Raw genomic sequence first — 25,093 nt, 5'->3', positions numbered from 1 at the left:
ACCCTGCATTTAACCCTGGCAGTAAACACACACTAGTGAACTAGTGAGGGTGAGAGCACGAAGCCGGGGTAGCAGTGGGTCGCAGCCTTAGCTCCTAGAAAGCAGCGGGAGTCTGGGTGTCTCGTTAAAGGACATTAGGGTAGGAGAAAGCCTAATGCCAGGCGTGGGCTAGTAGAGGGGTATAAAGCCCCCCAGCATTGAGCTCTCTGGAATGATGATGATGATGATGATGGTGGTGGTGGAGTTGGGGATGGTGTGATCATCCAACATCCTGACCTCATTAACGCTATTGTTGCTGAGTGCAATCAAACCCTCACAACAATGCTCAATGCTCTAGTAGAAATCCTTAACATCCAACAGAGACTCCATCAAAAGCAAGGTGATTAACACCCTTGATTTTGGAAGAAACGATAAATAAGCAGGTGTCCCAATACTTTTGTCAATTTAATGTATGTAATCTCTATGTACCCGTACCTGCTGCAACCAGCTGAAGAATCAACCAGGGGTTTGAGAGGAAGTGAAACTGGACTGGAAGTCATGATGCCGTTGTGAAGCTCATCATGTGAACAGTCACCTGATGAGTGCAGATGCTAAAATAATGCTAATGATGCTAACACACAACACAGCCCTGTTCTCTATTTAGAAGGTCACCGGGATCTGTGGTCATCATGTCCTCATGGTCAGTGTGCTGGAGCTGAGGTGTCTAGCTGAGGTGACTAGGAATACTGTTGGGAAGGTCTGAGGTTTAGTCTGCAAAAGGCTGTTTTTGCTACTGTGCCTTTAAATCTAATACACAAAATTATGACAAAAGTATGTGGACACCTGCTCTTTCATTGTTTCTTCTGAAATCAAGGCTATTAAAAAGAGCATCTCCTGCTTTTGTTGGAGTGACTGTCTCTACTGTCCAGGGAGGAAGAATTTCTACTAGATTGTGGTGGAACATTGCTGTGAGGATTTGATTGCATTAGCATGTTAGCGAGGTCCCACATCATCCTCAACTTGTCCCAACAGCACTGGATGGAGCACCACCACCACCATCACCATCATTCCCTACACTGCTCCACAGCTTAATGCACATCTGTATCAGCAAAGGGTGCGACTTAAAGTAGCAGCATAGCTTGTGTGATCTCCATGCCATAGCACTGACCCCTGGGGTCAGATTGGGGTGCTCTGGAGCTGGACACTGTGCTCAATGCCAAGTATCAGCTAGAGGGGTATAATAAAGCCCCCCAGCCTGATGAGCTGTGGAGCAGTGGGAGAACTGGGTTCTCTGGTGGGATGGATGGATGGTGGTGGTGGTGGTGGTGGTGGTGCTCCACCCAGGAGCTTTTGGGATGGGTTTGAGTGGCAGAGCTAACCATCCAACGTTAGCACCTGAATACAATCAAATCCTCCTCACAGCAATGTTCCAACACCTAGAAGAGACACCTGGAGTCCTCATAAATTCCCATATTAAACGTGGTGGGCGTGTCCTGTGGGGCTTTTTCTCGACAGTTGATTGGTCGACTGATTAAAAAAAAGGACCAGATGACGTCACTAGGCGCTTTTCTGAAAAGCAGAGATGCGGTGAAGTTCGGAGGCTCGGTCAGTCAGGGCTCGGTCAGTCAGGGCTCGGACAGTCAGGGCTCGGTCAGTCAGGGCTCGGTCAGTCAGGGCTCGGACCGTGCGCGGTGTCAGTGCGCTCGTCATGCCGGACTCCACGCTGCCCTTTCCCCGGCGCCTCGCCTACGCGGTCGGCCACTTTCTGAACGACCTGTGCGCGTGCATGTGGTTCACCTACCTGCTGGTGTACTACCACTCCGTGCTCAGCTTCCGGGACACCAGCGCCGGACTGCTGCTGCTGGTGGGACAGATCGCGGACGGGGTCGCCACGCCGCTGGTGGGCTACGAGTCTGACCGGACTCGAGGCTGCGGGTCGTACGGCAAGAGGAAGACGTGGCATCTGATCGGTAAGGTGGTGTGGAGCACATCAGCCCAGTCGGTCCAGAGGTGCCTAGTCTGACCGGTCCTTTCAGCCCAGTCAGTCTAGTGGTTCCCAGTCAGTCCAGCCCAGTCAGTCTAGTGGTTCCCAGTCAGTCCAGCCCAGTCAGTCTAGTGGTTCCTAGTCTGACCGGTCCTTCCAGTCCAGTGGTTCCTAGTCAGTCTAGTGGTTCCTAGTCTGACCGGTCCTTCTAGTACAGTGGTTCCTAGTCAGTCCAGTGGTTCCTAGTCTGACCGGTCCTTCCAGCCTAGTCAGTCTAGTGGTTCCCAGTCAGTCCAGCCCAGTCAGTCCAGTGGTTCCTAGTCTGACCGGTCCTTCCAGCCTAGTCAGTCTAGTGGTTCCCAGTCAGTCCAGCCCAGTCAGTCCAGTGGTTCCTAGTCTGACCGGTCCTTCCAGCCTAGTCAGTCCAGTGGTTCCTAGTCTGACCGGTTCTTCCAGTCCAGTGGTTCCTAGTCAGTCTAGTGGTTCCTAGTCTGACCGGTCCTTCAAACCCAGTCAGTCTAGCGGTTCCCAGTCAGTCCAGCCCAGTCAGTCCAGTGGTTCCTAGTCTGACCGGTCCTTCAAACCCAGTCAGTCTAGCGGTTCCCAGTCAGTCCAGCCCAGTCAGTCCAGTGGTTCCTAGTCTGACCGGTCCTTCCAGTCCAGTGGTTCCTAGTCAGTCTAGTGGTTCCTAGTCTGACCGGTCCTTCAAACCCAGTCAGTCTAGCGGTTCCCAGTCAGTCCAGCCCAGTCAGTTCAGTGGTTCCCAGTCTGACGGGTCCTGGTCTGATGTGAGAAATAGGGGCTGAACACTCATCTCTAATAATTCTACAGGTATTTCTACAGTATCTGCAGTGTAGTACTTTACTATAGTAAAATGACTATACTCTGAACTGTAAAAGAATTAAATGTATATAAAAAATACATCTTGTATTAATTCTGAAGTCAAATATTTGCTAACTACTTAATATTTAGTATTTGCTTAAAAATTGCTATTCATTTAAAACGTAAACGTAGAATATTTGTGTTTCCCCTAAAACTGTAGTAGACGAGGTATTGTATTGTATCCGAATTTCGTGATGAACGGACCAATAGAAACGCTCCAAAATAACTCGGAGTAAAAGCTTTTTGCATCTTCCTCCTCCTGTAAAGCTTAGAGATATAGTCTTAGTCTTAGTCTTAGAGATATAAAGTTTTTGCACAACAGTGACAATATTATACTGTATTATATAATACTATACTGTAGTTAAGTGAACTAAACTATAGTATACTGTACCGTAGTAAAGTGCACTATGCTTTACTATACGATAGTAAAGCACACTATACTGTACTGTACTATAGTAATGTGCACTATTCTGTACTATACTAAAGTGCACTGTTCTATAATATACAATAGTAAAGCACACTGTACTACACTATACTGTACTATAGTAATGTGCACTATTCTGTACTATACTAAAGTACACTGTTCTATAATATACAATAGTAAAGCACACTGTACTACACTATACTGTACTATAGTAATGTGCACTATTCTGTACTATACTGTACTACAGCACATGGTACTGTTCTGTACTGTACTATAGTAATGTGCACTATTCTGTACTATACTGTACTACAGCACAGGGTACTGTTCTGTACTGTACTAAAGTGCACTGTTCTATAATATACAATAGTAAAGCACACTGTACTAAACTATACTGTACTATAGTAATGTGCACTATTCTGTACTATACTAAAGTGTACTATACTGTAGTAAAGTGCACTGTACTAACTCTAGCACACATGGTCTCACTCATTAGCTAATTAACAAGCCCCTCATAGGCTCATAGGCTCCCCATAGACTTCTATATAAGTACAGTATACCATCCTATAGTAAAGTGCACTATTCTAGACTATACTGTACTATAGTAATGTGCACTATTCTATACTATACTAAAGTGCACTGTTCTATAATATACAATAGTAAAGCACACTGTACTACACTATATTGTACTATAGTAAAGTACACTATATTATAGTGTACTATAGTAAAATGCACTATACTATACTGCACTATTGTACAGTGTACTGTACTGTACTATAGTAATGTGCACTATTCTATACTGTACTACAGTAAAGTGCACAATACTATACTAAAGCGCACTGTTCTATAATGTACTATAGTAAAGTGCAATAAACTATATTATAGTAAAGTACACAATTCTACACTATAATGTACTATAGTACAGTGCACTGTACTAACCCTAGCACACCTGGTCTCACTCATTCGTTAATGAACAAGCCCCTCATAGGCTCATAGGCTCCTCATAGACTTCTATATAAGTACAGTATACCATCCTATAGTAAAGTGCACTATTCTAGACTATACTGTTCTATAGTAATGTGCACTATTCTATACTATACTAAAGTGCACTGTTCTATAATATACAATAGGAAAGCACACTGTACTGTACTATATTGTACTATAGTAAAGTACACTACATAGTATTATAGTGTACTATAGTAAAATGCACTATACTATACTGCACTATAGTACAGTGTACTGCACTGTACTGTCCTATAGTAATGTGCACTATTCTGTACTATACTAAAGTGTGCCATACTGTAGTAAAGTGCACTATACTAACCCTAGCACAGCTGGTCTCACTCATTCGTTAATGAACAAGCTCCCCATAGGCTCCTCATAGACTTCTATATAAGTACAGTATACCATCCTATAATAAAGTGCACTATTCTATACTGTACTATAGTAATGTGCACTATTCTATACTGTACTACAGTAAAGTGCACAATACTATACTAAAGCGCACTGTTCTATACTGTACTATAGTAAAGTGCAATATACTATATTATAGTAAAGTACACAATTCTACACTATAATGTACTATAGTACAGTGCACTGTTCTGTACTGTACTATAGTAATGTGCACTATACTGTAGTAAAGTGCACTGTACTAACCCTAGCACAGCTGGTCTCACTGATTCGTTAATTATCAAGCTCGGTTCCTCATAGACTTCTATATAAATACAGTATACCATCCTATAATAAAGTGCACAATACTATACTATATTGTACTGTAGTAAAGTGCACTATACTATACTGTACTATAGTACAGTGTATTGTTCTGTACTGTACTATAGTAATGTGCACTATTGTGTACTATACTAAAGTGTACTATACTGTAGTAAAGAGCACTATACTAACCCTAGCACCCTGGTCTCACTCATTAGCTAATTAACAAGCTCCTCATAGGCTGGATCAGGAACTAGGGGCCTCTGTACCATAGTAAAGTACTGTATAAGTACCAGATGATTATTTTGGGGTTGTACAGGGCTACAGAAATGAAGTATCTTCAGTATTATATCTATAGATATATCTAAAAAATTCCCGAAACTAAAAGAATCATTAGCAGGTTTTGAGTTTCTCTCTCAGCTGAAAAGCTTAATGCAATCTTCAAAAGTCCAGCTGATTGTATCACACTGCAGTAAGCGGCTGGCCTTGGGGTGTAATCTTATTAATAGGAGTAAATCATATTATTATACAGGTTCTTTCGTCTTGACTCACCAGTCCTAGATCACAGTCTTGCAGAGCAGAGACGAGGAGAGCAGCCTCAGTCTGCACTGAAGAGCTATACACAGTACTGAGTTCCCTATAGAACTGCAGGGGAGCGTCCACCCCCTGAGTCCATCCACGATCTGTCAGCACAGGCCCTGAAGTGTGTTAGACTCCTTTCTGCTGTTTTATCATCATTTAAATATTTTTAATATTTTGCACATTGTATGTAAGTTTTCATTATGTTTCAACCAATAGAATTGATCAGTATTGATTGGGTCCCCCCATAGGGTCCTCCACATTTGACCCATCTGTGGTAGTGAACACACCCCCACACACACTACTGAACTAGGGGCAGTGAGCACACACACACCCAGAACGGTGGGCAGCCAACTTCAGTGCCCGGGGAGCAGAGAGGGTGAAGGGCCTTGCTCAAGGGCCTAGGTATCGAACCCACAACCCTGTCATCAATAGCCCGGAGCTCTAACGAGCCTTGGGAGCCTGTGACCCCATCACCAGGTCACTGCTTGTCCTTCCTTTGGAGCACTTTTGAACACCCCAAAAGACCTGCCTGATGTTTTGGAGATGTTCTGACCCAGTCATTGTCTAGAACCTTACAGTATGGTTCCTGTCAGAGTGTTTAGATTCAGACAGTCTACAAGGGCAGCTTACAGCCACTGGCCAGCCCTGCTTCTGCAGAGCTACCCTCCTGCCAACCCTCCTCTAATGCCCCTCCGGTGTTTAGATGTTTCTGCATGCTGCGCTTAGTGAAATCAGGTGTGTTGTGTTGGTGGATGTCCAGGAGCAGGATTGGGCACCCATGATTTACACGTATGCCAGAGGAAAGCATTGAGTGTGGATAAAGATAGGGGTCAGTGGTCAGTGTTACATAAGAGAGAGAGAGATGTGTGGAAACACACACACACACACACACACACACACACACACACACACACACACACACAGGGGCATGTTTTTGCTTAATTCCTTCTCATTCCACACCTGAGGCAGGTGACCGGGGACTGTGCAGATGATGCCAAGGAGAATGGTGAGGGGTTTGCAGTGGGCTGGATGATGATGTAGTTGCTGTTATTGTTTATGTGGCATGTTGTGTATCTTGGGTGTAAAATTATTATTGTTATTATTATTATTATTATTATTATTATTATTATTATTGAGGGTATGAAATAGATGGTAAGATTTGACTGATTCTTTGAGTGTTTAGGGTGACTAGACTACTGAATTAAAATATCTGCATTAATATTATTATTAATTTATATGTATTTGTATTGTATAAACTGTGTTTATAGCTCTACGTTTTTTAATATTATTCATTTATTCATTCTTATCTGTAAACATGAACTAATGTTTGTTAGTCTGGCTAATTTTACCAGTCTATTTTTTACCAATAACAGTGACCAATAAAAGATGGACTCAACTAAGAAATACTGTAATTGTATCAAAAGTAGCTACATTTTTTAAAAGTAGTTTTTAATTGTATACAAACCTTGTAAAATTACAGAAATTCTCTGTGAATTAACCCAAATTTTAACCCAAGTATTTTGCCATAAATTACAAATTTCATCTTATATTTTATTTATTTACAGAAAAAATACTATATTATTTATACAGTAATTTTCTGCTTTCTTAAATTTCAACAATTATCTGTAATGCAACATGTAGATAATATCAATGTTTATTGTCTGACTGACAATTAAATTTCATTATACTTTTAAGGTAAATACATTTTCTATATTAATATTTTTATATTTATGTTTTATATTCATGAATCCACTGTAATAAGAATGGTCAAATGACTGGCCGCAACGGCTGCTGAACAAAAGTCATAACATTATAGTTAAATATTTTAATTGAAATTCAGTGGAAACATATACATCTTTCCCATTGGCCCATGGCACCATCTATTTACATACAGGGCGTGTCCTCCAGTCACTGACACTCACTGATGGTGTGTTGTCGTTACTCCGGGGCTACCTTCTCTTAGCTGGCCTTATATGTTCTATGTAATGGTTGGCTGTCTGGCCTCAGTGCTGTCGGCTGTAAGCAGAGTTTCCTTTTTCTGTGTGTCTGAGTGTGACTCTGTGCTCCGGCTGTGTGCCAGAATGATTCTCAGTCAGCGTCGGTGTTTGACAGTTAATTTGACTGCTGAATGTTTAGCGTTGTCCCTTTATTGAAGGTGTTTTATTGAATAAATGGAGAAAAAATGAATGAAAGTAATGGAATTTCCCTGTAGAACTGTCAATTTAATAATTCAGATAAATAAAGATGCTTTTAAATGTAACTAAAACTTCTGTAAATAATAGTTTTTCCACTGAATTTAATTATAATTCAAATTTAATTGGGTGGTTTTGTTTGCCAGTCATTTGATAGTTTTTTTACCATGTGTTTTTACAGTGTAGAAAGTATTTTCCCCTTTTATTGCTTTAATAAATGAAATCATTCAATCAGTCAATATAATTTGGCCTTCCAGACGGGAGTGTCTTGATACTACTTACTAGCACCAATTGCCTGTTCGACCTCTGTTAAATTGGGTCAGTCAGAGGGTATTTTGTATTTAATTGACATTACTTTGTAGTTGTTACTTTGTAGTTGTTACTTTGTATTTTTACTTTTACATTTTTTTGTAAATTCTTATCAAAAATCTGGTAAAATTGACCATAATTCCATTTCTAAAAGCAGTAAGGCATGTGAATACTGTATATGAGGTTCCTCAAGGCCCAGTATTAGGACCCTTTTCATTTCTGCTCTGTTCTAAAAATGTGTTCTGTGTGTTTTGTAGGGACCGTCAGTGTCCTGCTGTCTTTCCCCTTCATCTTCAACCCCTGTGTGGGTTGCAGCGTCGGGACGCCAGAGTGGGTGGGGCTCATCTACTTCATGCCCTTCATCATCGTCTTCCAGTTTGGCTGGGCTGCCACGCAAATCTCCCACCTGTCGCTCATCCCTGAGCTGGTCACCTGTGAGCATGCCAAGGTTGAGCTCACAGCCTACAGGTACGAGAGAGTCCCCTTTGTTAATGCAGTGCAGATAAGCGGCCTGTTTTTCCTGATTCAATGAAAAACCCCTCATTACAGTCACTGCGTCGTCACGTCCGGCTCTGGATAGCGGCACTATTTAACAGAGCGCTCGCCAGTTTTTAGCCAGCCTCCCTCAGAAATCTTTACTGGGCTTCAGCACAGCCAGCAGGGGGCAGCTAGCATGTCTGGAAGTCTCTCCAACATGGACCAAGGGCTAGTCCATCTCGGGCCGAAGCGCGACACGCTACAGCTCTAAACATCAGTGTGACCTTGCACGACCCTGCGGCAGCTCGCTGTTTACCACTGCTGGAGAGTATCGGTGAGATAACCCCACATCACCTCATCTCTGACTGGACCGACTGAAGACCAGCACTGACTGAGCTTCATTCAGGTTAAGCTCCTCCCACTCAGCCCATGTAAACATTAGCAGCATTAGCAACATTAGCAGCATTAGCATTGAGCGCCACAGCATCATATTTCTACAGTAAACTACTCACCAAGACCCGGCACTGAGGGGTCTGACCTGGCACTGAGGGGTCTGACCCGGCACTGAGGGGTCTGACCTGGCACTGAGGGGTCTGACCCGGCACTGAGGGAGTCTCACCCAGCACTGAAGGGTCTGACCTGGCACTGAGGGGGTCTGACCCGGCACTGAGGGGTCTGACCTGGCACTGAGGGATCTTACTTGGCACTGAGGGGTCTGACCTGGCACTGAGGGGTCTGACCTGGCACTGAGGGGTCTGACCTGGCACTGAGGGTACTTTGAGTTTACAGTCACGAGATGAAGTTTTTACACAGTAATGGTGTTGGTGTGGCACAACAGATACCACGGCTACCTGCCAGTGAGCTATCACACCATGTGGGAGACTGGGGTTCGATTCCTGGTTTGGATGACTATGCTGTGCTACACCAATTATAGCCCTTGGGCAAGACTCCTAACACTACTTTGGTCTACGTCTGGAATACGAGTTACATTGTAAGTCTCTCTGGATAAGAGCATCAGCTAAATATCGTAAATTAAAATGTAATTGAAAATTGAAATACTTTTTTTTAATTGCTTTTAATTTTGTTAATTTATTTTGCTGTTTTTTCATTCTTCCTCCTACAACTGAGTATACACTATTATATAATAATATTATAATAGTAGAAATAGGATGATAATAATATAATATAATATAATATTATTGTTATATTTATATTATTAATAATAAATATTATAATAATTATAGATGGTTACACAACATACAAAATAGCATTCTGTCGAATGAAATCATCTTATATATATAAATGTGTGTGTGTGTGTGTGTGTGTGTGTGTGTATATATATATATATATATATATATATATATATAGTTAAAATGGTTATTATTTCTCATTTTGAGCTTGTTTTATGATTAATCTACTTATGTCTAGATGAGCACATCTTTAGGATCATATGCTGCTCTTCCTCAAACTGCTTCTTGGGAGAGTAACTACTAGAGCTGATGGGAAACAGAGATCTGGTGTCAGAACAACAGGAGATGTGACTCAGCAGGGTATTATAATCATGTGTGTATCGCTGTGTTGTGACACATGACTGATTAGGTTAAGTACAGTTACAGTGAGGTTTGCATATTAATAATATTAACAGAAAAGACGAAAACAAACAGATTTGGCTCTGAGCCAAATCCTCTGCACCTTGGCTCCTGCGGGAGCTTGGACATGAGGCCGCGTTTGGGCCGTGGGGTGGTTTCTGAGGGCTTCACGTTTTACATGCAAGTGCACAGTTTTGGCAGGTCCCTCTCTGGCTCGGTCGGGACTCGGCGTTGGACGCTGCACTGCAGTGCGTTGTGTTGTGTAACATGCAGTGTCTCGGTTCACATTACAGTCAGATTAGTTACTGAGGAGAGGGAGGCGAGGGGACGCAGCTGGGCTGGAGGACCACAGTTCATCACTCCACAGCTCAGAGGCTCGGTCTCAGATCCTGCGATTCGATTTGTTTGGGAAGCTTTAGGAAATAAATCTGTGCAATGTGAAATCTCATCACGGCTTCGCTATTAAAATAACTGACTGCTGAAAAGCAACCAGAGAATCTATTATTATTTAATATATATATTAATATATTAATAATATTATTACAATAAGATAAGATCAGATAAGATAATCCTTTATTAGCCCCACAGTGGTGAAATTCTCAGTGTCACAGCAGGAAAGGGATAGCAAGACACTCAGATGCAAAAACTTATATAAATATAATAGATATAATATATAAGACAATATAAATAATAGAAATAAAAAAGCAATAACAATATTATTTACAGATTATTGCTAATTAATTGCACATGTGTGGGGGGGTATTGCACATTGTATTTTTCATGATATATATATATATATATATATATATATATATATATATATATATATATATATATATATATATATATATTTATTATAATTATAAAAGTATACATATAGTAATAATAATAATAATATTAAATAATATTAATATATTTATTATTGTTTTATTATTTCTCCTAAAACTGAGTGTATACTTATATAAATATATAAAGTAAATGCTATAATTATTACACTTCAGGAAATGCTATGTTGGTGAATACAAAAATGTAACATGTAAAATGTGATATTTCCTATTTAGCAGGTCTAGCAGAGAAGCTGGAACTCACTTTTATTAAGTGTACTTTCCTTGCCTTATTGTTTCTCATACAGGTACGCTTTCACAGTGATGGCCAACATCACAGTCTACGGCGTGGCCTGGCTGCTGTTCCACTTCCAGCACATCGCTGACCCGTCCGTAGTGGACCACCTGAGTCAGGTTGACATCCCTATATTCAGGGTAAGAGCTTCACTGAAGCACTTAACTCCACCAGCACGGCTCTGGGGCGTAACTGTAGGCACACCGAGCTGCGTTATAAGGACAAACTCATTGGACAGCAGTGTTATAACACAGCTTCAGCAATGGGTGCAACTGAATGCATTCATTAGAAGGGGTGTCCACAAGCATTTGGACACGCAGTGTATATGATATATGATGTGATATGGACCTTTAAACTCCTAAAAACCTGCTTAACATCACTATATCTGCAACTGCGCATGTGTTTTCCGTAGGTTTCCCACATTTGGGATGAGTTGGGGGTGATGATGATGAGGTGGGGTGGTGATCATCATCCAACATCCTGACCTCACCAATGCTCTTGACGCTGAATGCAATCAAATCCTCACAGCAGTTCTCCTCCAAAATCTAGTAGAAAGCCTAACTTCTCCCTGGACAGTAGAGACAGTTACACCAACAAAAGCAGGATCAACTCTTTAAATCCCCTTGATTTCTGATGAGGCACTGAATGAGCAGGTGTCCCAATACTTTTGTCCATATAGTGTATTTTTAAAAATCTCATCAGCCTACTGCAGTTTTTATATGTAAGCACTGCAGTGCTCTCTAATTCATATATATACACGTCAGATTTTGTTGATGGACATCGGCACTTGGTCAGTCACACACATGGTCAGTTAAGCTGGATTAAAGAGTCCATGGTCACACCATTTCAAAATCTTTACAAATACACTCTTTTTGGCCCTGCGTCTGAATATTACACGGCAAAAAAAAAAAATGAATGACTCAAAGGTGAGTGCACACTGCCGACCCCAGCCCCCAGCCGTCGCCAGCCCCACAATAAGATCAGTAGAAAACAGCCAGAGCAGCAGAAATCCCACCGGTACCAATCCAAGCAGATTTAGTGGCTCTTAATCCATTTCTGGCTTTGTGACTAAATTCTTGATGAGTACTGTAAGTTCAGCAAGGCCGGATAAGCTGAGGGGAACCTAAACGCCTGCAAATCACGCTAACAGCATGACGCAACTGGCAAACCTGCGCTATATGTCCAAAAGTTTGTGGACACCCCTCCTAATGAATGCTTTCCGCCACTTTGCACACACTTGTCCCTGTAATGAAGTACTGCCAATACAATAGGACTCTCTCAATAGATAAACATGATGAATCTATTGGCTCCATGCTGCCTAATAATGCCAGGTGTGGGCTAGTATAGGGGTATAAAGCCCCCCAGCCTTGAGGAGCTGTGGAGCAGTGACAGACCTGTGTTCTCTTGAATGATAGTGGTGGTGGTGGTGCTCCATCCAGTACTTTTGGGACGAGTTGGGGAGCTGGGGGTGATGAGGTGGGGTGGTGATCATCATCCAACGTCCTAACCTCGCAAACATTCTTGTCGCAATCAAATCCTCACAGCAATGCGCCTTCAAATTCTAGTAGAAAGCCTTCTTCTCTGGACAGTAGAGACAGTTACTCCAACAAATCTTTTTTTAAATACTCGTGATTTCAGAAGAAACTATGAATGAGCAGGTGTCCCAATACTTTTGTCCATATAGTGCAGGTAATAACCAGTTATGATTCAGAGATGAATTTATCCCTCATCTTTCAGGACCTGGCGCTGATCGTGTTGGGAGTCGGTGCTATTTTCACACTGATCTTCCACATGGGCACGCAGGAGAGAGTGCAGCCCCGGGACGAGACGGGGGAGCGTCACCCCCTGCTGCCTGACTTCAGCTCCAGCTCCAGGACTCTACTGCAGTGGAAACACTGGTTTACTGAACCCTCTTTTTATCAGGTGACTTAACAGTTCTGCCACTAAAATCTAATAGACTGAGCCTTCAAAGCCAATAAAATAGCTAAAATAACTGACACATGAACACACTGACCGCTTCCCAGCGGTCGAATTCTGTAGGTGTATTAATATGATGCTATAGGGACTACTGAGCGTACTGAAAAATGGGGCCAGTGTGACCCTACGTACAACCCCTGATTCTTATATCTCTAAAATCACAACAAAGGGAAAAACCTCCTTAACTTTCAATGTAGATTTAATTCCCGGTCATTTTGGAGCATTTCTATTGGTCCATTCATCAGTAACTGCCAGATTCACATAATGTCAACAGGTCAAAAACAATAAAAATGGAGATACAAGGTTTATAAGTAAAAGTGAGCCCTAAGCCCTACTAATCATACCCTGCTTACAATTCCAAACCCTGAAAACCGTTACATAAGTATTGACACCCCCAGTGACACCCTGTTACATTAGATTCACACCTGCAACATTGGCATAAACCCCGCCCACTAGCGAAAGCTCTGGTGTTGTTGACATTGGAGAGCAGCTTGTCACCTCCAGACTCTGCTAGACATGAGAGTACAGGTTGCTGCCGTAACCAGGCCTAACAACCGCACTCACTAGTGTTGGGGGGATCGTGTGCAATTGGGGGGGGTGGGGTTATGTAAGGGTTGGGTAATTGGCGGTCCAAATTGGGGAGAAAACGGGGCGAAAATAAAATTTATTATGTATGTAAGAAAAGTAAGATTCATTGGGGTGTCGATACTTATGTAGCAGAAGGTTTGGGGGTTTGGAATTGTAAGCAGGGTATGATTGGTAGGGTTTAGGGCTCACTTTTACTCATAAACCTTGTATCTCCATTTTTATCGTTTTTGACCTTTTGACATTATGTATAAAAAAATCTAGCAATAATAATATATACCCTGGATTTTAGGAGCAGTACGACCAGTACTGACTTTTATATGCAGACTAAATTGAACAGCTTCAGCCAAACCAAACTAGAGCTAAACTCACTCAAGAGGGAAAGACCGGCTTATTGTTTTTTACCTGTAAGACTCGACAACGCCAAACCTGGGCAAGGCTAAAAGCGAACTGGCTACAATCTCCTCAGCTTGCTAACAGCACATCACACTGAGAGGCACTGTGAGGGGACAGCAGAGCTATCCAGCAAGACTCCTAGGATGAGCCCTAGGCCCAACTAATCATACCCTGCATTCAATTCCGAACTCCCAAAACTGTTGCATAAGTATTGACACCCCCAATGGCCAGGGTCAATAGATCCCCAACCAGGCCTAACAACCACGCTCACTAGTGTTGGGGGAATCGTGTGTGATTGTGGGAGGTGATAATGTAGGGTTGGGTAATTCAAATTTGTCAAAAAGTCAAAAAATGACCCCTAGGATGAGCCCTAGGCCCCACTAATCTTACCCTGCATACAATTCCAAACCCAAAACAGCGGAACGGGACGGCGTCTGCAGGAGATCATGTTGTTGACACTGGAGAGCAGCTCGTCACCTCCAGACTCTGCTAGACATGAGAGTACGGGTTCATTCTGAGGTGAAATAACAGGGTGGTAAATAGGCTTGTTAAACTGTATCTGGGCATTTTTCACCCCAACCAAAGTCACATACTTACTATTTATGTGTCAAACTACTTAAATACTCAGTAATTACTCATCAAATGCATCCCTGGCACCTTCAGTATGAAGTGTCTGAGAGGTGTAAGGAGCAATCCAGTGGGTAGGCTGTACTGGCTGTGCTGTGCTGCCTATCAAAATTGGCAGTGCGATTATTTGTGCAGATTTTAATGATAATGTAAATAAAATGATTGTACCTTGGTTCTGCAGGTGGCTGTTCTTTACATGTGCACCCGACTGATCGTCAACCTCTCTCAGACCTACATCTCTATGTTTCTGATCAATTCTTTACTACTACCAAAGGTGAGCGCTGTTTTGCCCCTAACTAACCGACAAATAAATCCATAAAACTGTATTTTTATGGGTAAATTGTGGTAGATATTAAAAACTGCAGTAACCTGTGATGTACTGAACGGCGGTCCTGTGTCCGGTGTCTGCAGAAATACATCGCTACCATTCCCCTGGTGATCTACGTCAGTGGCTTTGTGTCCTCTCTGGCCATGAAGCCTGTCAGCAAACGCATCGGCACCACAGTGAGTCCACACACTGATCGTAGAAATGGCCACAAGTTACCCCACAACAGGCTCATTCCACTATCTACAGGCTGATTCGCTATCTACACCAATCAGCCACAACATTAAAACCGTCACTGACCGGTCAAGAGGTAAATAGCATTGATGATCTGGGTCCAGTGGCTCCTCTCAAAGGGGTGGATCTACATATTAGGCAGCGAGTGAACAGTCAGGTCTTGAAGGTGATGAAGTTGTTAAAGGCCACTTTGACCAGAACCAAACCTGTGATGTTCTAGACAAAGTCTTGTGGTGTATGTGATGTGTGCAGTGGGCAGTACCTACCAAGGAAGGGCAACTGGTGAACCAGTGACAGGGTGATGGGGCTCATGGGATGCTCATGGAGGTCCCACCTCACAACTTACAGGACTTCAAGGATCTGCTGATGCTGTTAGTCTTGGTGCTGCCGCTGCCAGATACCACGGGACAGTGGAAGTGGTTTTAATGTTATGGCTGATTGGTGAATATGATGCTGTTTAGTTCTGCAAACGAATGGTGTACCTAAATCCAACGATATCTAATGCAGCATCGCTTGACCATCGAAAAACCAGCACCAATCAGCGACCCACTCCAACATGGTCATGCCTTGTGCGTCACACCCCCAGCTCTAGTCCCATTAGCAGATTTGCTAACGATACCCCTAACGTTATAACGCTCATATTTTCAGTTTTGGGTGCGGCAGATGTCTTTCTATGTTTTTAGAAAAATAAATAATTGAAAATCTCCCGATTTTCTCAGATGACGTATTTGATCGGCCTGCTGCCCATCCTGGGCTTTGCTGCCTGGGTGTTGCTGGACCTGCAGATGGGCTCTCGGGTGTATGGGGCGGCTGTACTGCTTGGATCTGGTTCCGCCATCATTCTGGTCATGTCCCTGTCCATGACTGCCAATCTCATCGGAGATCAGACGGTGAGGTCTAATTTACAGCTGATTTAAAAATTTACTGCTAATTTTTTATTATTTATTATTTTCATTTTCATTTCATATTATTTTCATTTTAAAATTCATTGTAAGGCCGTATTTTACCTTTTAGCTCACTGTTTATTTCACTGTATTTGTTAAAAAGTGTCCTTTTATCTGCACTATAAACCACCTTAAGGTGGAAATTAATATTGTTATTAATTATTATAGTAATCATTCTGATTATCCAACCCTGAATTCATGATAACTCCTGCTGTTTAAAGCAACACGTTGTAGCGTTTTTACCTTAAAAGAACAGCTCAAACCAATATAGCAGCTACTCTGGTGACTCTGGCACTGTGGTGAACTTTGGTGGTGGAGCTGCAGGAGGAGAACCTCTCTCCAGAACTGCTGCTGTGTAACGCTGCAGAACCCATAGAGTCATATTAGTGTAAAATCCTGTAGTATTACTCCACCGCCTCAGCCCACATACTGCTCCACCTTCAGATCAAGCTTCTGGAGCTTCTCTCAGCTTGTCCAGATATGCATGTAAGGGTGTCTCAAAGCACGATTTACACTTCCTGACTGTATCTGAGAACTGATATTTCTTGCTCATGGGCTCCCCCTAAGTCTATTTTGTGCTTTGATCCACCCATACATGCTTCTTTACCTTTTAGATGCTGCTTCTATATGTTTCAGCTTGCCCAGAAATGCATGTAAGGGTGGCTCAAAGCATGAAGTACACTTTCTGACTGTAGGGGGAGCCCAGGAGCAAGAACTACCGGTTCTCAAATACAGTCAGGAAGTGTAATTCGTACTTTGAACCACCCTTACATGCTTCTTTGCCTTCATCTGCCACTTCTATATATCTCAGCTTGTCCAGAAATGCATGTAAAGGTGGCTCAATGCACGAATTACACTTCCTGACTGTAGTGGGAGCCCATAAGCAAGAAATACCAGTTTTCACATACTGCTGCTTTAAAGGCTAAACTGTTGTTATGCTGAATAAGAGCTTTAATGGTATTTCTTCCTCTCCACACAGCAAAGTGGGGCATTTGTGTATGGAGCGATGAGCTTCACGGACAAGGTGTCCAACGGACTTGCAGTCATGCTGATCCAGGGCCTGTACCCGTGCCGGTAAGCCGAGCCCAAAAATCAGCGGTCAGCGGGTTCGTAGAGTAGAAGCTAAGCAGACAATTGGCCTGATAATTTCAGAAACGTTGACCAGATTTATGGAGGTCAGAGGTGGTCTTTGTACTCAGGGATGTCTCAGACATTCTGGACAGATTGTGATGTGTGTGTGTGTGTGTGTGAGTGTCTAGAGTATGGTGGTATGAGTATAATGTCCTTGTCTCTCACACAGTGGTATCTGTTAACAGGACGCTGGTTTGCTGTGCTGAATGCATGTGGTTCTACCACATCGTCATGGTAACAGTAACTGGGGGCGTGGCAATTCTTGCCGGTATGTGTCTGAGCACAATGATCTTCTGGCCAATCAGGATTCGCCGGCGTGAGTTCTCTCTAAGTGCATCGCACATTACTAATCATGCATGTGTAACTTTTTAAGCTGTGCAGCTTTTAAAGGGCTTCTCCAGTTTTGCGCTGGAGCTACGAGGCTAATGTAGCTAACAGGTAATGAAAGCTTATGCGCCACCAATTAGCATAGTGCTAACTGTATGCCTAAATCATCACACACTCTCCTCAAAGCATGTTGAGGTGTCCTTGTGTGGTTTCAGACACTGTAACACTCACTGTTATCTATAAACTTGGCCTGAAGTGGACTATAAATGGACAAAAGTATTGGGACACACCTCTTAATCACTGAATTCAGGTGTCTGATTCAGTCTGATTGCCACAGGTGTATAAAATCAAGCCCCTAGTCCTGCAGTCGGCCTTTCTTACACACATTAGATCTTCCTCCATCAGCTGTGAGTGGTGTTATTATTGAACAGTGGAAGAGTTTAGGAGGAACAGCTCACAGAGAGCAGCTCAGTGTCCACCGAGTGTCTGTCAGACCACGTAAAGTTACAGAGCGGGGTCAGGGCTGAGTGCTGAGCTCAGAGCAGAGTGCAGAAAAGCCTCCAACTGACTCAATAACTGCAGCAGAGCTCCAGACCTGCTGCTGCTGGTAGAGCTTAGAGCAAAGCTTAGACCAGCTCCATATTAATAATGCTTATGGGGTTAGAATGGGAGGTCAGAAAACCTCCTGTAGGTGTCCCAATACTTTTTTTTGTCCATATAGCGTGTGTTACCATAGCTAAAAACATTTGGATCTGCTTCTCTGACAGTGTGGAAAAACAGTTGAGCATTGCAAGAAAGCTTTAATCATAGCCCTACTGTAAAGGCCATGTTTATGGATAACAGAGAGTCTATTAGAGATTACTGAACACCTGATTAAGACATACAGTTAGCACCATGCTAATTGGGGGCAATAAGCTTCCATATAGACAATATAGGACAATATTCTGTGCCGACATATAGTAGTATATATAACAGTCATTGGGACTAAATCCACCTGGATCAGAATTACTTATTTCAGGTAAGCTAGTGTAAATAGATTTTATTTATTTCGAGCTGTTTGTCTTTTATAAGCTACATCATATTTGATAAACTCTTAATTCTGATTATTTTACCAAGTGATAAAGTTTATTTATGTAAAAAGTGAAAAATTGACCAAAATTGCCCGAAAACTCAGATTTTCACATTTTTACGAAAAATAGTATTTCACAATTCACGTCCTCAGAAATGAACACAAGGTGCAGTACACACAAATGCTGTGGGGGCAGTGCAGGCTATCAGCAGCATCAAAAAAGACTATGTGACCAAGTCCGCAATCACCCGCATCGGTACGTGCCTCTGTATGGAGGAAAAAAGCTAGAGTGGTCTGCCCTCTAGTGGAAACCTCCAGTAACACGCATAGCACAAAGGCAGATATGTGAATAGTTACGTTCATTTGTCTACGTCAGGTTGTCTGCGTGAACGCTAAGGCGGTCAATAACAAGAGGCGGGGCTTAGTAAGGCATGGGCAGGCAGGGTAGAAAGCAGCCAATCAGAGGCTTTTCTACCGTCATTCGGAGGAGGGATAAGTAGTGGGAAGAAGCCCCTCTATGGAGACACAGGTGGAGACACAGGTGGTTACAGACGCAGCAGAACTGACTTTTCGACCTCTAGGGGGCGCACTAGCCAGATCTGGAGCAGCAGATCTGCATTAAATAGATTCTGATGGATAAACCACTCATATTAGACTCGATGTACGTTAGCCTCGTAGCTCCAGCGCCAAACCTGAGACACCAACCACGCCTACCTTTAGGAGAAAGAGTGTGAAAGTGTGCACAACTTATTTTTTATTTTCTTGCCAAAATATTGAAACCTTGTTTGTGTGACAGGCCTCAGAGTATGACCTCTTCGTCTCCTGTGTGTTTGTCTCTGTTTTAGACTGAGAGGACGGGGTTTACTAGCAGGAGGTCTTCTTTGCGGACAGGTGAAGTGTAAACTTTATGAGAATGAACAGAAGCCAAAGACGCCTGAAATGGCATTCTCAGTGAAGCGAGAGCGCGAGAATGTTTACACTCATGAGAAACACTCTCACATTACCAGCCGAGTGCAAACTCCTGCTTTCCTGAAAATGATACGCAGTCTTCAGCTGGTTTGGTCCGTGTCACTGCAGGATCACTACTGGAGCTGCCCTCGTAATATATATATATATATATATATATATATATATATATATATATATATATATATATATATATATATATATATATATAATGGCATTTTTCTATGCTATTTTTTTTTCTAGGAGCAGATATATATATATATATATATATGTATGTAAAAACTGACAGCTGAGCATCACAAGGAAGCTTTAATCATAGCCCTACTGTACAGGCCATGTTTATGGATAACACAGAAAAGGCCATTATGGATATATATATATATATATATACACACACACACATCCATAATGGCCTTTTCCATGTTATCCATGGCCTTTACAGTAGGGCTATGATATATATATATATATATACTTTTTTTTTTTTAAGAGGACACACACTTAAACACACTGCCTATAAACAGTAAACCCAGAGAAACTGCTCATGCAGGGTGGTCTCTTCATTGTTTCCGGAGCTGTAGTAGATCTGTCTCTTCCTAGTTAGTGTTAGACACAGGTTTAATAGGACTTAAATGATCTCCATATTAAATCCAAGCTTAGAAAGCCAGGGTTAGCCACACTACAGCTCCCCTGGGGAGAGAGAGAGAGTTAAGGGCCTTGCTCAGGAGCCCAACAGTGTGAGCTTAACAAACCTGGGTATCAAACCCACAAGCCTGTGATCAATAACCCAGAGCTCTGACCACTGAGCCACCCCTGCCTCATGTAATGCAGGCATGCAGTTCACATGATGCTAATTGGCGGAGTATCCCCAAGCTTCCATTACTTGTTAAAGGATACAATTATGTAAATTAGATTATTTTTTATTGTGCCTGGCTGCTCCTACAACACTCCTGGAACAGTTTAACACATCGTTTAATCAATTATGTGACTTTAGCAGAGATAGGGACGTCTGCTGTGCTTCCAGCAGCAGAAAATGAAATAGGCAAAATTGCTGGAATAGAAAGACCTTTGTTAAGTCAGCATAAGCGTCCCAGTGAGTCTCGCTCATGCCTTTGTGTGTATTCTGACGGAGTGTGTTTCTCAGGGCAGGTCTGAGGCCGGCTGACTGACTGACTGACTGACTGCAGGCTTGGTGGAGAGATAGCCGGATTACATGGAGAACAGAAGCATCAGTGTGTTTGGAAGCAACACGTCGGGCTCTATGGCAAGTGACTGTGGACGGAGGGCAATTCTAATAACAGAGAACTATGAGGAAGTGGGGCGACGTGCGGCCACGAGAGTCCTGCCTCAGCACAGTTTATTTATGTTCTACTTTTTGTCCTTACACATGCTTTGTTCTCCATTGTGGGCGTTTGGGTTTTAATAATAGCAAAATCAGCTTTTTTGTATAGAACGATGATCTGTAGGTGAATCAGAGACGGCCAAGTACACAACAGCCCTTATTCGTCTGATTAAATAAGGGTGAATTATGTCTGGTTGGTGTGTGTGTGTGTGTGTGTGTGTGTGTGTGTGTGTGTGTGTGTGTGTGTGTAGCCTTACACAGGTAGGAGAATGTAGAGTAAATAGTCCTGCCCAAGGACTCTTATTGCTGTAGAGTGGTGGAAATACCTGGCCCAAAAGGTGGGGGTGCATGCTCCACTGTACATGAGCCAGAGGAAGCGTGACCCAGGATGTGTATGACAAGCCATCTTAGCATACAGCAGTTTAGCCCCGCCCATTCACATGCATAGACTGTTTTTTTGAAAGAGGCACAAAACAGCACATTACATCAGTACAGAGCTACACTGTATGGACAAAAATATTGGGACACCTCGTTTATCATTGAGTTTCACTAAGTCTTATTGCCACAGGTGTATAAAATCCAGCCTCTAGTCCTGCAGTCTGCCTTTCTTCCACACATCAGTGAAAGAGTGGGAGGTTCTGAAGAGCTCACTGAACTCCAGCGTGGTTCTGTATGTAATAGGAGACACCGCTGCACCAACAACAACAAGTCAGCTGGTGAAATTTTATAATTTCCTCCCTCCTAGATCTTCCTCCATCAGCTGTGAGTGGTGTTATTATTGAACAGTGGAAGAGTTTAGGAGGAACAGCTCACAGAGAGCAGCTCAGCCACCGAGTGTCTGTCAGACCATGTAACGTTACAGAGCGGGGTCAGGGCCGAGTGCTGAGCTCAGAGCAGAGTGCAGAAAAGCCTCTGACTCAACTGACTCAATAACTGCAGAGCTCCAGACCTGCTGCTGCTGCTGGTAGAGCTTAGAGAAAAGGGAGACCAGCTCCATATTAATACAGCCTATGGGTTTAGAATGGGTGGTCGTAAAAGCTCCTGTAGGTGTAATGTGTAGGTGTCCCAATACATTTGTCCATTTAGTGTATAATAACGTGGATGTGGGATAAAACACACTGTAGCCGACAATATACAAGTCACCCTTGCTGTGTGTTATGTAGCCATAGAAAACACAGCACTGCTTAGAATCCACAGATTCAACACGCTGCTCCCTTATGAGAAAGCATTTCACTATGACTAATGTAGACGTGCGCATGGTGCCATCCCGTGGCAGATTTGAGCAAAAGTCTTTCTTTATATGATCGGGCCTGGTACTGAGTCCGTCAGGTACAGTGATTTAGGATGGGGTCTGGGATTCCTGAGAGGTTAAATTTAACGATGGCACCTGGTATTGAAGCCCAATGTATATTTCTATAACCAGCAGTTTGCTTAGGGTACTAAGACCCCCGTTTACACCTGGTCACTTCATGCATCTGGAGTATCAGGGTCATACCTGGATAAGGCCAAGCCTCTTAAAAACACAAGTGTAAACACACCCAAGACCAGATCCAAATCTGATCAATCAAACCACTTCAGGAAGAGGTCTGAGACGCATTTGAGCCACAGCAGTAAACACCTCCATCTCTCCAAGACTCGTTCCACATCCAAAACCCCTCCCAGTACAACCAGAACACCAGTCATAACTGCCAAGCAACAAACAAATGAGCATATTCCCACACAGCGATCAGATTTCACTCTGACTATAAACACATGTAAACAGATGCTAGTCACATGACATGACCAGGTGTAAACGGGTCCTAAGGCATTACCTCTCTTCTGGTCTCCCGGCTTGGACCCCCTTACACATTTTAGACCAAGGATTACATGCTCCCCCTAGTGGAGGGTCTCTTATATGGCATTTAGCATTTAGACTTTGTTTTTTTAAGCAAGTTCATGCACAGGTGGAAATATTATATAACGTAAATATCAAAGTGTTGATGGTGAAGGTCCATTTTGAAGACCGTACTGAATCTCATGTCATTTTACGGGCCACCTTAAAAAGCAGATGTCGGAATTTAGTGGCTCATTGAAGGTAATATTTGCTGATAAGCAGGTTGAAGGCTACTGGGAGGCTTTTTTTTGCACAGTATATATTATCACTGTGTGTATAATCAGGGGTTAAACTGGGATTTTTTGGAGATGGGGGCGTAAACAATGTGGGAACAGCTATCCCAGCTCTGAGACCCTGAAAATGTGATTAAAACAGATACTCTGTCCCTTTTTTTTCATTCACTTGTTTTATTAAAATGACTTGTTGCTAAAATTCTGATTTAATATTTCTTTGTCCGTCCCAGCATCAACATTCCTTCACTCTAAAGCTTTTAAACCAGCAAAAATAATCAAAAAATGAAATAAAACTGTGCTGAGTGCAGCTGCTTCCAGTTGTTTACTGTTTTTAAGAGATTCATTAATGTAAAGAAATGCTGACTTCTGTCAGTGTGATCAGGTCTGATCCAGTCAGATCTGAAAACATGCATCTCAGACTGCTGAAACCCCCGCCTTCCTACCTTACATGAAGAACTGGTGGGAATTATTGGCAACATTATTCAATATTAAACACTTTATTAGCTAATTTAGCTCATTTCGTTTTGGCCAAGTGTCTGTGAAGGTAGGCAGAATGTCATGAAAAGAATACCTCCCCAACTGTTCAGCGCTGGGGTGGCTGGATCAAGCCCTGGCTTTGTGCTGCAGCCAGTGGCACTGGGACCTTTCACTGGTAGAGGAAAGAATGGATTTAATTAAATACCAGCAAAAACATCAGTTGTGCTCTCTCGCAAAATACTTACTGATCCCAAACACACCTCGAAATCATCATATTTGGGGGCTCCAAATGGCTCAGCAGTCTAATCTGCTACCACTAAGGCCCATGAATTGTGAGCCGTGAAGTCCCGAGCCTTGTCGTTTTGCCATCAGCAGCCGGAGTCTGAAAGAGCACAATTGACTGTGCTCTCCCCGGGTGGGTAGATGGCGCTCTCTCACTCTCCCCTCATCTTAAAGTGATGTTGGCTGGCACAGGCGTCTGGTAGGTGGTGAGGTGGAGCTGGGGACCCGGTGCTTTCCTCGGGGCAATGTTTGAGATTCGTGCTATGTCCTTACCCTCCTAGTGTTGGAAGCATCGCTAGTGCAAGGGAGAGTTATGAAGGGGTGGGTTAATTGCGAGCACCAAATTGCTGAATTGCAAAAAAAGCAAAAAAATTGTGTGTATATATATATATATATATATATATATATATATATATATATATATATATATATATATATATGTATTTATAATCAGGTTGTCTTAAATGTAAAATTCTGAGTGTAATTAGATATAAACTGTTGATGGTCTCAATAACAATGTCAATCTGCAGATTTAGAAAAAGTCTTAGCAGTAGTTCGGCTCACGCACTACAATAGCTCTGTTTATAAATGTTTTCACATTTAGAACAATAGCCGTATTTGTAATGTTAATCTAATTATTCTAAAGCCCCTTGTCTCACCTACCTACCACCGTTCTCCTGTAACTGCTCTGAATGAGGTTCCTTTTCTGGGAATAAGTAAAGGAATCAAAGTCCCGTGCTGAGATTCTACATAACCCTGATCCTAGGAAACTTCACCAGACATGCACGCTGCTGTGAGACCACTGAAGACCATCTCTGGCAACATTCAGGGTTCATCCAGCACACCTGGTTCAGATAATGAAGGCCTTCTAAATGACACCAAATGGGCAAAAGTATTGGGACACCTGCTCACTCATTCACTCTTTCTTCTGAAATCAAGGGTATTAAAAAGTCTGGAGTCTCTACTGTCCAGGGAGGATTTGATTGTATTCAGCAACAAGAACGTTTAACATCTCTAACTTCGCAAAACATCCTAAAAGTACTGGATGGAGCACCATCACCATC

General features: G+C 42.6%; 1 protein-coding gene across 1 annotated transcript; it reads left to right on the top strand.

The window, feature by feature from the left end:
* The first annotated feature begins 1,687 nt into the window (after positions 1-1,687).
* mfsd12b (major facilitator superfamily domain containing 12b) lies at positions 1,688-23,469 on the top strand. The gene is made up of 11 exons (XM_072680780.1): positions 1,688-1,949; positions 8,317-8,527; positions 11,258-11,384; positions 12,982-13,167; positions 15,011-15,103; positions 15,241-15,333; positions 16,108-16,278; positions 17,312-17,406; positions 17,649-17,779; positions 19,705-19,750; positions 20,972-23,469. Exons 1-10 carry the CDS (start codon positions 1,688-1,690, stop codon positions 19,707-19,709), a joined length of 1,374 nt encoding a protein of 457 aa, XP_072536881.1. The 3' UTR covers positions 19,710-19,750; positions 20,972-23,469.
* Positions 23,470-25,093: the final 1,624 nt, after the last annotated feature.

This window comes from Salminus brasiliensis, chromosome 6, assembly GCF_030463535.1.
Source record: "Salminus brasiliensis chromosome 6, fSalBra1.hap2, whole genome shotgun sequence".
Taxonomy (NCBI): Eukaryota; Metazoa; Chordata; class Actinopteri; order Characiformes; family Bryconidae; genus Salminus; species Salminus brasiliensis.
Note: the sequence above shows the minus strand (reverse complement) of the source record. Positions and strands in the feature narration are given on the sequence as shown.